The sequence below is a fragment of the Clytia hemisphaerica genome, unplaced genomic scaffold, assembly GCF_902728285.1.
Source record: "Clytia hemisphaerica strain Z4C2 unplaced genomic scaffold, Clytia hemisphaerica genome assembly, whole genome shotgun sequence".
In the NCBI taxonomy this organism is placed as follows: Eukaryota; Metazoa; Cnidaria; class Hydrozoa; order Leptothecata; family Clytiidae; genus Clytia; species Clytia hemisphaerica.
The window spans coordinates 104,568-121,298 of NW_027104247.1; the positions used below are offsets into that span (position 1 = coordinate 104,568).

The 16,731-nt window shown below is 37.1% G+C and overlaps 2 protein-coding genes across 2 annotated transcripts; one reads left to right on the plus strand and one right to left on the minus strand.

The window, feature by feature from the left end:
* Window positions 1–7,615: 7,615 nt before the first annotated feature.
* On the plus strand, window positions 7,616–10,741 carry LOC136816347 (uncharacterized). The gene is made up of 3 exons (XM_067072668.1): window positions 7,616–8,752; window positions 9,014–9,420; window positions 9,831–10,741. The coding sequence occupies exons 1-2, from the start codon at window positions 7,628–7,630 to the stop codon at window positions 9,395–9,397; spliced, it is 1,509 nt and encodes a 502-aa protein (XP_066928769.1). The 5' UTR covers window positions 7,616–7,627; the 3' UTR covers window positions 9,398–9,420; window positions 9,831–10,741.
* A 3,398-nt stretch (window positions 10,742–14,139) lies between these two features.
* Window positions 14,140–16,296, minus strand: LOC136816383 (uncharacterized). Its single transcript, XM_067072712.1, has one exon. The coding sequence runs from the start codon at window positions 16,294–16,296 to the stop codon at window positions 14,140–14,142; it is 2,157 nt and encodes a 718-aa protein (XP_066928813.1).
* Between the last annotated feature and the right edge of the window lie 435 nt (window positions 16,297–16,731).

A 16,731-nucleotide genomic window follows, 5' to 3' on the forward strand; every position in this document is an offset into this window, starting at 1 on the left:
TATTAGGTTGCACCATTCGTAATTAGGTTTTCTAAACTTGGTGTCCCTTCATTCGGGTAAATAAATGTTTTGAATTGAATTGAAGCACAATCTAGAAGAGAAGCGATTAGGAAAGAAAGATGCACTATCGAAATGCTTGAAAAGTTGGCCTAGAGCCCGGTTTGGCGTGCAGTATTCGAGTGGCCGTACGAGTGAAAGAGAAGAAGGAAATGACGCATTTAAACATAAAACACATATTATATCAATACGAATTGACTTCTTTAACTAAAATTTACTAGTGTAAGTCGTTCAAACCTCAAAAGGGTCATTTCGTCAATGAATTTCAAGACATGTCAAAGGATTCTCAGCAAGTGCTCCAGTGAAACATAGGGCTCTACTTACTTAAAGGGACCCTCTGGCCTTTTTTAAAGTTCCTCTCTTATCAATCTCAACATAAAAACATCTACGAAAACTTTTCTCTTTTCCCTCAAAAGCTTCACATAATGAGATTATGAGAACTTTTTGTTTAACATATAGAGAAAGAAAAATCAATAGTCGCCATCTTTTTTTAAAACCTAACTTTTAACCGGATGCCGAAAGTAATGGGCTGCGACGTAGATTGTTATCACATAGGAAGTTGAAAAGCTTATTTTACAGTGAATTCCAGTAAATTGGACTGAGATTATCAATAACGTTTTCATTTTTTATTTGATTTTGTTTTCTTCTCGCTTCGAAAAATGGAAAAACCTTATTTCATAAGCTTTCATATAACTTCATCATTCATTTTCATGAGTGTTTGGCAATAAAAATCACTGGAAATACGAGAACGGTTGCAATATATTTTGCCTTTGAATTTAATGCAAAATTTCAAAAATTATTTTTATTTGAGATTATTTTCATTCCAGACTCCTTTTCATTTGTGGCTCTAGTTTCAAAGCACCCTAATCTTTCTCGTTTTCTCTGAACATGTTTTTCTAAAGACGAAAGAGTCTAGTCAGTGTTATTTTTTCTAATTGCCGACCCAAAAAAATATCAGCGTTTTGATTGGTCGAGAGCATTGAGATATTTGCGATATTTCATATTTCTATAGTATGGAAATTAGGCTGCTGGCATCCACTGACGGATTCGTGCCTCTTATAAAGGATGCTTAATAAGCGATATTTCCTTTGTCCGATATACAGCTAAAGACATTTTTAGCTGGCGAGTGTCTACAAATATAACATTACGTAATGTTTAAATTTTCTGTGAGGCACCAAATCATAGATTGGAAAATATATTCGGATTTCGAAAAAATAGTAGGCGGAAGGAAGTTTGCTTCTTTTTCTTCCTCCTTTCTTGTTTAATGTGGAGATTTTGTAAAAGATTAGAAAATTTAAGTGCCTTGATGTATTTTCTATGTGCACCAACCAAATTTGGCTTCTTAAAACTACATATTGATGCTTAAATTTGGACTTGTATGAGTGTACAATTTTTTACCACATTGGTTTCGTTGATCACTTTGGCTCCAGATAATCGTTTTGTCAGTTCTACATATATGTTGCAGATTGTTTAAAGGTATTTTAGTTATGTTTATACAGTACATTTTTGGAGTTACATTGAATATTTCTGACATTACTTCTTTATATGATTCTACAAAAGGGAGTGTTGTGATTCCCTTGTTAAATGTTAAAATAAACAAAACTTTTCTTCAGCTTTAGCATTTCACTTTTCGATACCGTATGTGTGGCCTTTGTGTTTAACTTTTTTATGTACGTAGCTTCAATTCTTTTGAAAAGATTGGAGTGTTTTGGTTGTTTACTAATTCATATTTGTATTTTTGAGTTTCGACCGAGGAGCTGAAGGAAAAGTTTTGATAAATTTACAGACCAGATATCTTATAAAAGCAAAAGTCAAAAATAAATTTACAAACTGTAGAAAATGCGTGCATCAGATTGTTTTTTACCTTTCTTTCTGTTTTGTTTTTCTGGTCTGGGATTCAAATTTCAAATGCAAACATTCTATTAAAAACGTTCGAAACGATCGTTTTTTAAGCGCATATCAATGTCAATCAAATTATTACCTTGCCAAGATTCTGTAAAATACATCGAATTAAAAAAAAAACGAACAGGAAAGCGGTTGGTAGATCATTAAGCAGACCTATACTACCTGGGGTTTTGTAGAGGTCTGCGATTCAGACTACAGTAGTATGGAAATATGACCGCGTTGACTTTTGGGGGATTGGGGAAGCGGCAACAAAAACCAAAACAAAAACGTTTGAATCGTAAAAAAATCAAAACAAAAACAAAACAGAAATTTTTTTCGGCTGTTGGGAAACTTTTTGACAAGAAAAATAACGTAAAATGGATCGTTTTGGTAGTTGTGATGAAAATGAAATTCAAGAATTTATTGCAAAATCTAAAAATTCTAATACTGCAAAATCTACCAGTCAGTGTAAAAGAACATTCGACACTTGAGCTGACCAGCGACAACAACCAAAGCAACAACTGGACTTGACCAAATGTTGCAACGCTTCTTTGCTGAAGTAAAAAAAAAATGGTAAAGACTACGAACCTGGCTCATTAGCAAACCTTCAATCTGGCATTGACCGTTATTTGAAAAAAAACATTACAACTACTCTATCATATTAAAGAAAGAGAGTTTACAAGTTTTCGAGCTGTTTTAGAAGGAAAATCTAGGTTCTTACGAGAGCAAGGAATGGCAAAAAGACCAAACAAGGCGATCAGCTTAACGAGAGCAGAGGAGGAGACACTGTGGGAGTGTGGTCAATTTGGTATTGAAAATGCATTTTCCCTTATTAACACTATCTGGTGGCAATTTACAATGCATTTCGGTTTGAGAGGTCGTCAGGAGCATCACATAATGAAGGTTGAAGATTTTACATGAAAGGTTGATGAAGAAGGAAACGAATTTCTCACCTTTGCTGAGTTTTTCCAAAACCAGACAAAATGGTCTTTGAGAGATTCACAGATCAGCGCAACCCAAGATGTTTGGTAACGGTTCTTCTCGTTGCCCAGTGATGATTTACAAATTTTATCTCTCAAAACGACCACTATCATTTCGATTATCGGGTCCAATGTATTTATCTATCAATCATAAATCAACAAAAATCTTATATAATTCTTTCTTTATGTTGGTCACTCAAAGTGTCATCAACCAATGCAATTAAATTATTCTTATAATTTGAAAGTGATCGCTTTTGCTCTAATGAGCAAAACTACCGAATTTTTTTTATTCTTTTCTGGGTCATTTGGATAAAGTATGTGATTCAAATGTAGAAAAGGAAGATTTAAATATAGAGCCAGATAATGGATGCATAAAGCCCAGTGGAAAAGGTCTTCTGCCAAATTTTGGAAGTAACAATTCAAATGAAAAGGATGGCCAACCTACTATCAAAAGTAGTGAGTCAAATGATGAAAGAGGTAAATCAAAGGCTGGTACTGCCGAGTCAAATGTGGGAACTGTGGAGTCGAATGCTGAAAAATCAAATGCTGAAAAAATCAAATGCTGAAGAATCAAATGCTGAAAAATCAAATGCTGATGAATTAAATGCTGAAAAATCAAATGCTGATGAATCAAGTGCTGGAGAATCAAATGCTGAAGAATCAAATACCAAACCAGATGTAGGTTTTCTATGATCCTATTTCTACCTCCTAGTTGCTAAGAAGGTCTCTGATAGATCTCTGCAAATCGGAGTGTGTATCTCATTCTACATCTTCATCGAATAGTTTTATCTTCAATAATGCCAATCAAAGGCATAAAATTAATTTTAGTTTTAAATATTCTTTTGTAGAAAGTTTTGACCACGCAGATTTCCACTCTTGGGGTAGAGGGTAATTTTTTCTTCACTTTTTGATAACTACATAGCACAGGAATTGAACTATTGTAACTTTCTTTTGTAGGAATCAGATGTTCACTTTAATGTAAATGCCAATGAAAATGTAAGATAGTTGTAAATTTCATTCTTCTCTCATTTCTGATCATCTCATAAGTTTGCTTTATTAATTTCGCATAGCGAAAGTATTACGATAGCCTTTCGCGGCGGCGGTGTAATAAATAAATTAGAAAACGAAAGTGTTTTGGAGGCTTCTCGAACAATCTCGAATATCTTAAAGATCGACTCACTCGCTAAGATAAAATCTAATTTTTGTCATTCCGCAAGTCATGGTAAACGTAACCAAGCGTTTGTAAACATTGCTCGTTTTCAAGTATGGCGGTTTTCAGCATGATGTCAGCTGCTGCTTGTTTGTATTTTTTGTGCTTTTTAGAGTATTCAAGAGGCTTTTATTTCTTATTTCGACTCTTAACCGTGCATGTTAACGTAACTTCTGTTTTTTTCTTTCAGGAAAAAAAATGTAAATAATTAAAACACAACTCTGATGCCGACGTTTTGGTGTGTTGTGGACCAAGCGTTCTACTTGCGTTGACGACGAACCGCCCTTCAAAGATTGCATTCATTAAGTTCCGTATTCGTTTGCTCGCAAACATTTTCATCAGTAGCACAGCATGTCAACATGTCTTCACTTCGTATGCGTGCTTGTGGATTGTGTGCTCCTAACTAATGGACAGTTTCACCTTGCATTACACTCGCGTTTCGAATTTTGACGTCGCTTTTATTTTAGTTATTCCACAAATTTCACCAGCAGCCATGGACTTTTAATGCTAAAGTTTCTGTGTCAGAAACGTACCATTTAGTCACACAGGTTCGGTTCGCCGAACTAAAGCCTCGCTGGAACTCTTCACGATGACGAAACCATGGGGTTTCTAGTGAATGTGTGGCAGTTCCTCTTTGGGACGAGTTCCACGGGGTAGCTTGGTTTGATGTTGGTTTGTTATACTGGTACGTCATTAATTAAAACATTAAAGAAGAGGTTTCAGGCATTTTGACGCCTTTGCTAACCTGTCGTGTCGTCCCTATACGTAATAAAATTTGAAAGCTAATTTGCGAACGGCAAGTTAGCGTATAAGGGGTCAAGGTGTCTGACCCAAAACTTACATTCGTACAACGGTTGAAGTCTTCAGGGACAACTGAAGAAGAATTAATCACTTCGGGCATGTGCATGTGGCTTGCTTCAATCATGTCGCGCAGTTGTCTCTTGAACTTGTCACTTGATTTCGGTGATACTGTGAATTGACGCTCCTGACTCATCTACAATACTGTGTTTAGCTGAAATGCGCAGAAGTTCTACCACTATCGCTTCGCTTGTAACGACGACATAGAAGTCCAGAGTGCATCGACAGACCTAATCTTTCATGTTGGCAACAATAATTGGAGTTTCTGGGTTGAAGTGTTCAGGTACAACTGAAGAATTAATCACTATCGCTTCGCTTGTAACGTCGACATAGAAGTCCAGAAATTAGCTTCGACCTCGTTCGCTTCCGAAGGAGCATCATTAAATGGCACCTTTATCGAATTAAATTAAAACTGAACTTAAGTCGTAATCCCTTCATTGCAATCATATGGAGATACATCGTCGCTTTCCAGTTTATGTCCTTTTGGAACGCAACAGGTGAATACATCGTATTTTCGTCGGCACACATTATAGACAATGGGCAGTGAAGACCAATTTTATAAGTCGGTATCAGGCACTTTTACGCCTTCGCTAGCCTGTCGTATCGTCCCTATTCGTCCTAAGTTTTAAAGTTAATCTGCGAACGGCAGGTTAGCGTATCGGGGGTCAAGGTTTTCATATTAACGTTAATTGGACTCGAACAATGAATAAATATAAAATTAGTTTTTCTTTTTGGTGATGCTGTCAAGTGGACCAACTGCCGTCACAGCTTTCATAATCTTCAGGATCATAACATCTAATTGGCAGATAGTTCATTTGCTTCTGATGGTGCGTCATCAATTGTATGAAGTATCGAATAGTCGTTTGACGTTATAGTTTCAGGTCTTTGTCCCTTAAAGCTTTCTCGATTAAATAAACAGAATTAAAACATAACTTACGTCGTAATCCCTTCATTGCAAATAGATGGAGAAACATGTGTAAGCGGACAGTTAGTATACTTGTAGCAATCGCAGAAGTTAGCGCAAATGTCATCTTCATTTCAATCTGACATTGATGGTGTTGGACTTCACCTACACCTATGAACTTTTAATCAATTAAAACACAACTCCGTATGCCGACACTGTGGTGTGTTGTAGACCAACCATTCAAGTTTTGGACAATTGTCAGCTCACCTTGCATTACACTTTCAAGTTTCCTGTTCGTTTGTCAAATAAAGAGTGAAGAATGTGACGAAGAGAAGCTTTTCTCATAAACATCATTTGCCTCGGATGGTGCGTCATCAATCGGAGGAACGTGAACATTGCTAATAATCTGTTGAGGGAATCAATGGCCCATTGAGTAATGTAGCGCTGAATTAAAGGACTTAAATGGAGGTTCCAGACAGGTTGGTACCCGTTAAACAGCTTGTCCCTAATCGCATAAATTTTCGGCTAGCTAGCAAATTGAATAGCCGTGCGGACCAACCTGTCTGGACGTTAACTTACTTCGTCGAATATACAATTGATGTTCTTTCGAAACCCAATATGTGAATATACCGTATGGTCTTGTGCTGACTTCGAACTGCTGGTCAAAGATGCACTATTCAACTCATGTTCAGACATTGGTACTCTGAATGATAGGTTGCTTTGTAATACGCCAATATACATTGTGGACAGTGCGAATTGGACGAGCGACCCAAATTTTTGACTCCAGTCAGAGGTTGTCGAGCGCGGAGCTTTAGTGGCTTCAGTCTTGGACCGTCTTTTTTTATCAGTTTTGGTTCCGCCTCGCGGGGGATATTCGGCAAACATGTTCTGAGCTTTGTCTTGACTTGTCCGGACCGGCTTTTTTTTATTAGTTTCGGTCCCAACTCGCGGGGGGACAGTTTGGCCTCCGGTACGGCCTATCGCCGGAACTGGTTCCCTCCGGACGGACCCTGCTAGGTTCCGGAGGACGGCGGAGAACCTCTGGCAGGCCTCCCAAGGCTCGAGGGGGCTTGGAAGGCTTTCGGGGCTCGTCCAAAATCGTCCAGAATCGAAATCTTGCCGTCGTAACCCACGGGGAGCCCCTCCGGGTGCCCAGACGGACTTCCGGAAGGGCCCACGGACCGGATTCGAGTCGGGCCACACTAGAGGAACGGAGAGCGAGCCGTCCGACCAGTTCCAACGTTCCCGGGCGTTCGCTTGGGTCCCCTCATGGAGGGACGTCGATGTCAGCCGAAAAGACATTTCCGGCCATTTTGACGGCCCGGGCGCGCCCGACATCGGGTCCTTGGGGGTTAGACCGGTTGGGCCCGAGGTGGAGTACACGTCTCAGTCCAACAGAACATTAACAGTCAGGAACTATTGCAAATTAGGATATGTTCGCCGATTCTGGCCTAACTTGGATACGATGGCCTAATTAAGCCAGAAATTGTAGCCTAATTAGGCTAGAAGGAACAAAATTCCAATTTTTGACTTGGATTTCAAAATCCGCGTCAAAATTTAGCTTTAAATGTCAAATTCTTATTTATTCGAATAAGTTCAGCCTGTTTTTTGGGTAAAATTTGAGCGGGCTGAGAAAATATTCAGTTTTTAGTACTGCGCATGCGTAATTTAACAGAAAAGCCAAATCTTATGCTGATTCAGCAAAATTATGTTTACAGTCGAAATTATTTCAAGATGGCGGACGCTAGAGTAGACGAAGTTGAAGTCAAGAAAAAGAAACTCAGCTGCTCATGCTCTTTCCACGAAACCTGGAAGAACTTTACAGTTGAAAATGGTGTCATGCACATAATAAAATCTAAAGTTGATGTAAAAGTTGTACGTTTCCTTGTAGATCATCGCTTCCTCACTGATAGAGAAAGCTATCTTTGTGAGGCTTGTATTGCAAAAACAAAATGTATAATTTCATCTAGCGACAAAATTTCACATCATCAGCATCTTCATGTTGCTGTGACATCATTCACTGACTCGTTAAAAGCATTTTCTACTGATGTAGCCACAGTTGATGATACAGTTTGGGAGGAATGTTTTAAAACACTTGGCAAATTGGTCTTGCATCCAAGGATTAGAAAACATGGAACAGTACTTTGTCAAAAATACAATATTAAATATCTGCAAACAATGAAACCTGAAAATGACATTGGATCATACGATTCTTTCCTTCTTGCTCTTCTTGTTGGATTATCCAAAAGAGATATTTCTGCTGAACGTAAAGCACAAGTAAAGTACCAAGTAATAATGATTATGGAGACAATATTCTCGTTATGTAACCTAAAGTGGATTTTCCCTTACCATTTTGCAGCTAATGTTGTACAATCATTTATTTCCGGTTCGAAAATAGTAACTGTACTGAACGGTAAATTAACACCAGGTGGTGGGTACACAACATATTTAACTTGGCTGAAGGGATTTGGGAAGCTGCCAATAACATGTATCATTGGGGAGATAATTACATTCATAGACAACATTGGCAGATACATCATTAAAAATTACAGAGTTACTAAGGACAAAGTTGGTGCAGCTGATGTAATTACCACTACTCTCCACATATTACTTAATACAACTCAGTCTCTTCAAACAAATGCAAGTTATAAACCAAATCTTTGGGGCATTAGTTTATCTATGCAGCAAAAACAAGAAATGATGGAAGTATTTATTACAAACACTTGTATAATCTTTCGCAGGTGTCGCTATAACTATCTTCACCAGATGATTGAATTATTCAAACAGGACGATGATAAAGTAGTATCTGCAAGAGTATCACAGTTGATGTCTACTCACACCAGAGTTTGCACAAATGAGGTAGGCACCCTACTGTACAACCTTGATATTTTAAAGTGTTTTTAATTCCTCTTATCTCATTCATGGCTTTTTATATCATTAAAGTATATATAAATACTTTGCCCACTGGAACTTGAAGGAGTAAAGAAATGGCAGGTTGTTAACTAGGTATATAGGCTTTAAAAATATTAGTTTGCTTTGTTTGTACCGCTACCATAATATTTTTATGTTTCACGTAAAAATTTGCTTTAAAAAAATGAATCTTTATTTAAAAATTTTTAGAATTGCAAGGCACTGTATGGGCCGAGAAAGAGAAAATGCGACAAGTGTAGTTCTGAAGTTAAAAGAATTGAAGAAACCAAAGAGAAAAGGGAGCAGCAAACTACATCTGAAGGTGGCAAATATCTCCCTCTTGGTGAAACGCAAAACATCAACACGTGTCCTATGAAGGTTGGTGAACCAATATTATTCAATCCAAACAGCTATGAAAACTTGGAACTTATTTTAAAGCAGCTGAAGGAGAACCTTGCCATTGGGAGAGGAAGAGAATGGACATTTGTTGGCTGCGATGGCCCACCATACTGTTTAGCAAATAGACTCATTGATCGAAACCCAAAGGCATATGATTGGTTAGCTATGCAACCTGGTCTTGGTCACTTGATATGAACCAAATGAAAGGATTTTTTAAGGTAAAAAGCACATTTTTCACATTTGAGTTGATTCCTTGGGTGGTGGGGCCATTCAAAAAGTGGTACGCTCTAAGGGGGAGGGTACCACCAAAATTGCATGAAAGTATATGAGGGGGAGGGGAAGGTCAAGTAAAAATGTATGTACTCTTTGACATTTTTCAATAAAATGGAATTTCAGCCAAAATTAGGTTAAATTTAAGTTAGATGTTCGGATTATTTCATCAAAAAATCAAAAAAAAGTTTAAACAGATATTTTTGTAATCTTCCCAATAATCCCAAATTACCTGTGTAGAGGTGTCCTTTAATCTGACCTATTTCTGAGGGGATACTGCCAAAGCGTACAAGGCGGTGGTCAATTTTCACCAATTTTGAGCAATCGAATTTAAAGATACCTATTTTATTATTTTCAGATCATGGACAGAGTGTGCTTTGAACCACTTGTACAAGACGTTCTGAACTTCAATTCGACCTATGCATATAATACGTTTATTAGCTGTACTGATACCCACCGAGCTTGGGAATCTTTTGAAATCTTTCTCCATGGTACAGTCCTGGAGCTCATTCGTTTGTGTGTAGAAGATAAGAAGGAATATCCTACTCCTGATGGTTTTAACGATTGGCTATTTTTACACAATTCCGCAACAACAAGATTTATTTGCCATATAGTGTTAAATTTTGGGCTTGGCAATAATGATGCTGATGTTAGTGATGCAGGGCGTTATGCCTTTAACAATTGGTTTTATGGGTTTAACCATCCCTTGTATAGAGAAATTGACCACGTGATTTATTAATGAAATCAACACTTCCTGAAGTAGTAGCAGAACAGACATGACAAAATTTAACATTTTCATCACACAATGTGAAAAGCAGGAACCAAGGTGGTGACTTCCTTCTTGAGCAAAAAGTTCAACGTCAAAAGCTAATGGCTCCTAAAGGAGTGGTTGACAAATTTACTTGGCAGAGGATATCAAGGTCTGTCGATACACTGGACAAAATATATACAAATGCATGTGAATCTTTACGTTTGTCACCCGATACCAGTACAAGAGTTGTACTACTTGGCGAGGAAATGGTTGAGTGGAGAGCTATTTTGCGACAATCCGGATATCTTGATCATAAAAATCCTCAAACTGTTTATAATATATATGGTGATGTTCTTTGCAATGACCTAGTAAACATTAGATCAAACCTTAAAGATAAACGTAGGGGGTATTGGCAAGCCCATCTTAATGGAACTTCATTGGAATCAATAAAGTATGACATGATAAAGATTTTTCCTGAAGATGTTGCGAGTCCAAGTGAAGACTCAAAATAATGAAAAGTTTTATTGTATCCAACTCATTACCCACCCTTTAGTGTGCTAAAAACCTCATTCAAATGGTCGGGAATCCAATCAAAGTTCTTTAATAATTAATCAAACAAAGTTTTTTGATAATTATTGTTTCTAAAATTTTTAGATCTTTTTGTTCTTAATCTTCACTCAATTTTGGGGAAAAGCAAGCCTAACGATATACACTTTATAATGCCCCCCCCCCTTGGTTAAGCACAAAAGTGTAAGCAAGATTTTAGGTTTAGGCCTGAAGGTGCTAAGTATTTTTAGAATTTCAGCCTAAAAGTTGCTGATGGATTTTGAAGGAAAACATTGACAATTCCAACATTTTGAGTTAAAAACCCTATTTATATAAAATACTTCAAGTTAAGCATTAAAATATCGTTTTTTTATTTCAGATAGTGCCTAAAATACCATAAACAAAATCTTTAGTTGCTTCTTATTTTCAGGTCTGGGGTTGCTTATTTAAAAAATTGTACAAACAATTTTCAATAATTTCTTTGCTATAATTATTCTTTTTGATTTAGTCAAATTTTACCAAGAAGAAAACGGGAAAGTAATAGAGAGACGTGTAGAAGCTATTTTTTTGTTTTCGTTCAGGAGATTTTATTGGATACCAATAGAGTAAAGTAGTAAAATATAATAATTTTACATTGTTTTCATAAATATCAAAAGTAGTTCAGTTTAAGTAGTTTATTGTAAATAATACTAACATTAACCTTAAAATTACCACAAAAACTATTATGACGTAAGACCACAACTCTTTGAAAAACAAACCACGCATAAAAGAATATAATTTCTATTATTTTCTTGATTTTATATTCTAAGTTATCATCAAATTTTAAACATAAGCAAATAAATCAAAAATAAAACTATAAAGTTTCAAATAAATCAAAAATAAAACTATAAAGTTTCAAATAAATCAAAAATAAAACTATAAAGTCTCAAATAAATCAAAAATAAAACTATAAAGTTTCAAATAATTCAAAAATAAAACTATAAAGTTTCAATTGGCAATATATTAACAAAAAAACTTTTAACCAAATTTAAAAGACAATGTAACAAAAGTGTTCATTTGTGTAACCAAAAATCAAGGATAAGATTGTGGCAACCAAGTCTATTTTTTCCCTTTGTTCAACTTTTTCTTGGACAAGCCAGATGGGGCCCTATTTTTAGGAGCTTCATTATTTACGATTACTATTTTTCCTGATGGTGATTTCTCTTTTAACACTTGATCTTTTAGTGTTAAACAGTACCCATGCTCGAATGGTTTTGGAAGGCTCAGAGGTACATTTACTCCGAATGTTTGCTTTGGTGTCTTTGTTTTTTGGATGACAATATTTTTTGCACCACTACTTTGTATGGATGCTAGTTTTGTTTCGATAGCTTTGTGCATGATCATGGTTTTTGCAGCACTGCTCTGTACGGGTGTAAGCTTTGTTTGAAGTGCTTTTTGGATGATAACGTCTTTGGCAGCTTTCTGAATCACAATATTTTTTGCACCACTACTTTGTATGGATGCTAGTTTTGTTTCGATAGTTTTGTGCATGGCCATGGTTTTTCCGGCACTGCTCTGTATGGGTGTCAGTTTTGTTTCAAGTGCTTTTTGGACGATAATGTTATTGGGAGCACTGGTCACTATTGACACAATTTTCCTCTGAACATTGCCAGTCTGAGAGGTTGTGGTACAGGGGGAACTAAGCGAGATGGCATGGGTTTCAATTGACAGGGATGGAGATCTGTGGAAACTAGGAGAACCAAGAGACAGGGCTGGGGAACGAAGGGACAGGGCTGGGGAACCAAGGGACAGGGCTGGGGAGCCAATGGAGTGGGGAGAACCGAGGGACAGGGGTGGAGATCCGACAGAACTGGCAGAACCAAGGGACAGGGCTGGGGATACAAGGGAGTGGGTGGGGACCAAGGGACAGAGATGGACAAATAGATTGGTTGGGTGATGTAAAAGAATTTGAAAATGTTGTAAATTGATCCATTCTCTTCGCATGCATCATTTCCATTGACGATGAGTACCGTTCTGTTACTTTCTTCTTTTTTCGTTTGTCGTCATGTTCGACATAAACCCTTCCGCCTGTCGTTAGTTCGTACTGGAACATCTTGGAAAGAATTCCTGAAAAGAAATTACATAATTTTTAGATCTTAAAACACTCGATTCTTTCCCAGCTCTGTACTATTTAAATTAGAATTTTCACGATTTTTTTGTGAATAAGTAACCGATATGGTCATTTTCTTCTCGTTGCTATCTTTTGGATATCATTTTTTCAATAATTGAAATATTTTCAGACTATAGACTACATAATCAAAGATTGAAAGAAACGATACCTTTCTTTCGTTTACTCTTAGCATCTGCCAATTTGGCGGGATCCGTGATTCGTTTCTCAGCCCTACATCTGGTCTTTTTGCCTTGCGCTATCGTATCTTCTTTCTTTGAGCTCTTTTTGTTAGAACATTTGTGTAAGTCCACGCACACACACAGTCAAGAATTTGTAACGTTGATTGAATTGATATTGAGGTTCAAGTTCAAACTAAGAAATAAAATGAATGAAAATTCCTAAGTTTCTAATTAACAAAATAAATTGAGCCTTGAATTATAAATGTATTTGACAAGTAGAGTCTAACTTAACTTAAGGCCTGAACAGTCACTATGCAAAAAGAAACAAAGAAAACAGAAAAAGTGCAAACAAGAAAAACCTAACAGCTGGCCAAGACTGTGTGCTGGAAATGTGAGCCAGTGAAAATACAAAGTTGAAATTGAAGTAAAATTCTGATTATGTCATTTGTCATTTGAAGTCATATTGATGTTGACTCTCTCGTAGTCAACTTGTGACTGAGTAGCGAGTGAGAAAAAGTTGGCCTTTTTATAATAGATTTGATACAAAAAAACTAGTTTGACAAGATATAAAAACAATGAATATATAACACTCTTGAGAAATCAAATGATAATTAAATAAAATGCGTGTGAAATAATTAATTACTAGATAATGACTAAATGACAAAATGATAATAACTGACAAAGTGTTTGAAATAATTGATAACATAGATAAATGACTTTAAAACATAGAACAAAACAAATGACGCATGAAACACGAGAATGCACGAGAGAGAAAAGACGCTGAAAAAGAAACCACTGGGAAAACAAAGGACGTTGGGGACAAAAAGACACTGACAAAAACAAGACACTGAAAATTGAACTATAAAATATTTTTGCTTTTTTAAATATAGTAACAATTTGATGAATCACATTACACTCCCACCAAAAAAGCAAACATTTACCATAATTTACGAATTCATTTACGAATCAAATCAACATATAAAGCCATTTCACCCAACTCTTTCATCATATCATAATCGTCCACGTGATGAATAACGACCAATCATCGAACAGCTCGCTTTGTTTCTCGAAATACGTTTTCATTTTCGTTACGATATCGAATGATGGCCTTACGTGCCACCCCATCACGACCGAATTCGAGCCTCTTGACGATTCCATAGGTGTACGAGTTTGACAGAACTGATTCGTTTTTGGTGAACAAGATGATATCGCCAACGTTGATTTTGTCTGATGTAAACCATTTTTGCTGGTGCATGAGTTTTGGCACATGGACGAGAAGCCAAACTTCAAACCAGACATTGAAGATGAATTGGTTCTCCTTGATGATATTTGATGGGTTGGTAGATGATAGAATGCCAGTGGGGCAACGATTATTGTTTCGTCCCATTAGTAAACGATTCGGCGTTATCAAGTCGAGACATTCGAAGTCTCCCACAATGTTACCAACAGCCAAGGGCAAGTTGTTAATTTGATTGCCAATAGATGATGATAACGTTTCCCACTGAGGGATTGAAAGACGTTGGTTGTGAACAGATTTTTCGATCGAACTGTTGATTTCACAAATTTTTCGTTCTACTTTTCCATGCAATGAGTGGCCTTGAACTGGACATAATTCGAACTCAACACGTGCTTGTTTCATCAGTTTGGATTTGATATCAATGAAATCAAGTTGCATTTCTTTGCAGGCTTGATAAAGAAGTCGTTTCGGGTAACCGTGGTCACAGGAGAAGCGATTGAAAGCAAGGATGAATGATGTTGTTCCATAATCGTCCAAAACCTTGATTTTGACAGCTGATGTAGAGCAGCAGCAGAAGACAGCCAACCATATTTTAACTGTCTTTCGTTTGTGGTGTGGTGTGTAGCATTGAAACGGTCCAGATAGGTCGACTTGGGTGTAGAAGAATGCTGGAGCTATGGTGATATTGCATCTGGAGATTGGACCCATAGCCATGTCGATGGTTCGTTTGGCCAAAAACTTGCAACGTTGACACGAACTTTTGATGGATTTGATAAGAATTCGACCTTCAAGGATGTAAACTTTCTTGAGGACATAGCGAAGTGTGGACTCTATCCCAGCATGACTGACTTCTGGATGATTCCAATGTGTGTCGAGGATGATACTATATGCAATTGGTGATCTTCTGTCTATAACTGGTACGCAAAAGGATGTTGAAGATAAATCTTTCATTGATTTGGTGAAACGTCCAACTATGGATACTTGATCATCGGCGAGGATTCGACCAGTGTACACCAAAATTCCATTGTTGTTGAGTCTGGTGATATTTTCATATTTTGATTTTGGAAGGAATTGAATTATCTCTTGTGATGCTTTCCTGTAGAAATACGTCTCGGCAGTTTTGATCTCGTCATCGTTAATGAGAATGGTTGAATGTTTCATCATGGTGAGTTGTGAACGAGATTTATCTTTTGTACGTTTGAGTAGAGTGTAAATATACTTGAAGACGATTGCCATGATACGAATAACTGTAGAAAACTTGTGTTGATTTGGGTTCAGAAGGCATTGAGAGAATTTATACCTTTCAGATGTTTCTTTGAATGATAAGATGTGATAACTTTGAACGATAGTATGTTCTTTGTTGATTTCAACCATCTGTTTGTTGGAGATCGTAACTTCAGATGCTGATTGGATGGGAAATGATGACTGTGATTGCTTCATCCACTGATGTCCATTGATCCAATTAGATGATTGGTCGATATCCTGGAATGTGGCTCCTCTTCTGGTGCCAAGGTCTGCAAGGTTTTGATCTGTTGGGACGTAGTACCAATCTTTCTTGTCCGAGAAACGAAGGATTTCTAAGACGCGACTTCGAACCCACTTTTTCAAAGGTTTGTCGTGATTGCTTATCCAGTACATTGCAATTTGGCTATCGGTCAGCTTGATAGATGAATCATGAAGACTTTTCAATGATCGTTTAACGATTTCGCTTATGTGAGTGTTTACAAGAGCAGCAAATAATTCTGCCCGAGGTAGAGTGTAATCCTTTGGTACGACTTTAGTTCTGGCGAAAATGAGTTGTGATGAAAATTCCCAACGAGGTCGAGGAAAACGAGCGTAAATTGCAGTGCAGATGAGTGATTTAGATGTATCCCCAAAATCTACGGTATTGACTTTTAATGAAGTTGCATCTGAGGGAATAACAGCACGTTTGAATTTGATATTTGGAATCTCTTGCATCATCTCGAAATGATCTAGCCAGATTGGGCGAAGTTCGTCTGGAATCTTATCATCCCAGTCGAGTTGTCGAGTTGAAAGTTCGTGGAGATCGAACTTTAGAAGCACAGTGACGTCTTGTCAATAGTTCTGGGATGATATTGATGGTTTCATTTGATTTCTTCCCTCTACGTTTCTTTGAAAAATTCAATTCGGATATATTGATTGAGAGCTCATCGGTTTTGGGGTGCCATATCATGCCTCCGACGCCAATTGTGACACCATCATCCGTTAGCTGTTCTGGTGGATCAGATCCGGAAAACGTGATTCCTTTTAGCTTGAAATTACCATGACTCAGGACGAATTCAATCTCATCAGCTCTTTGGTGTGCATCTGGAATAGTTGATGCACCTGTTATACAATCATCAACATAGACGTCGTGTTGAAGGATTTCGTCAACTT

What these genes read in the sequence shown, in the direction of transcription:
- LOC136816347 (XM_067072668.1), top strand. Translation starts at nt 7,628, where the DNA reads ATGGCGGACGCTAGAGTAGACGAAGTTGAAGTCAAGAAAAAGAAACTC. An exon ending in CCAGAGTTTGCACAAATGAG is followed by an intron (nt 8,753 to 9,013) that starts GTAGGCACCCTA and finishes AAAAATTTTTAG; the next exon opens with AATTGCAAGGCACTGTATGG.
- LOC136816383 (XM_067072712.1), bottom strand. Translation starts at nt 16,296, where the DNA reads ATGATGCAAGAGATTCCAAATATCAAATTCAAACGTGCTGTTATTCCC.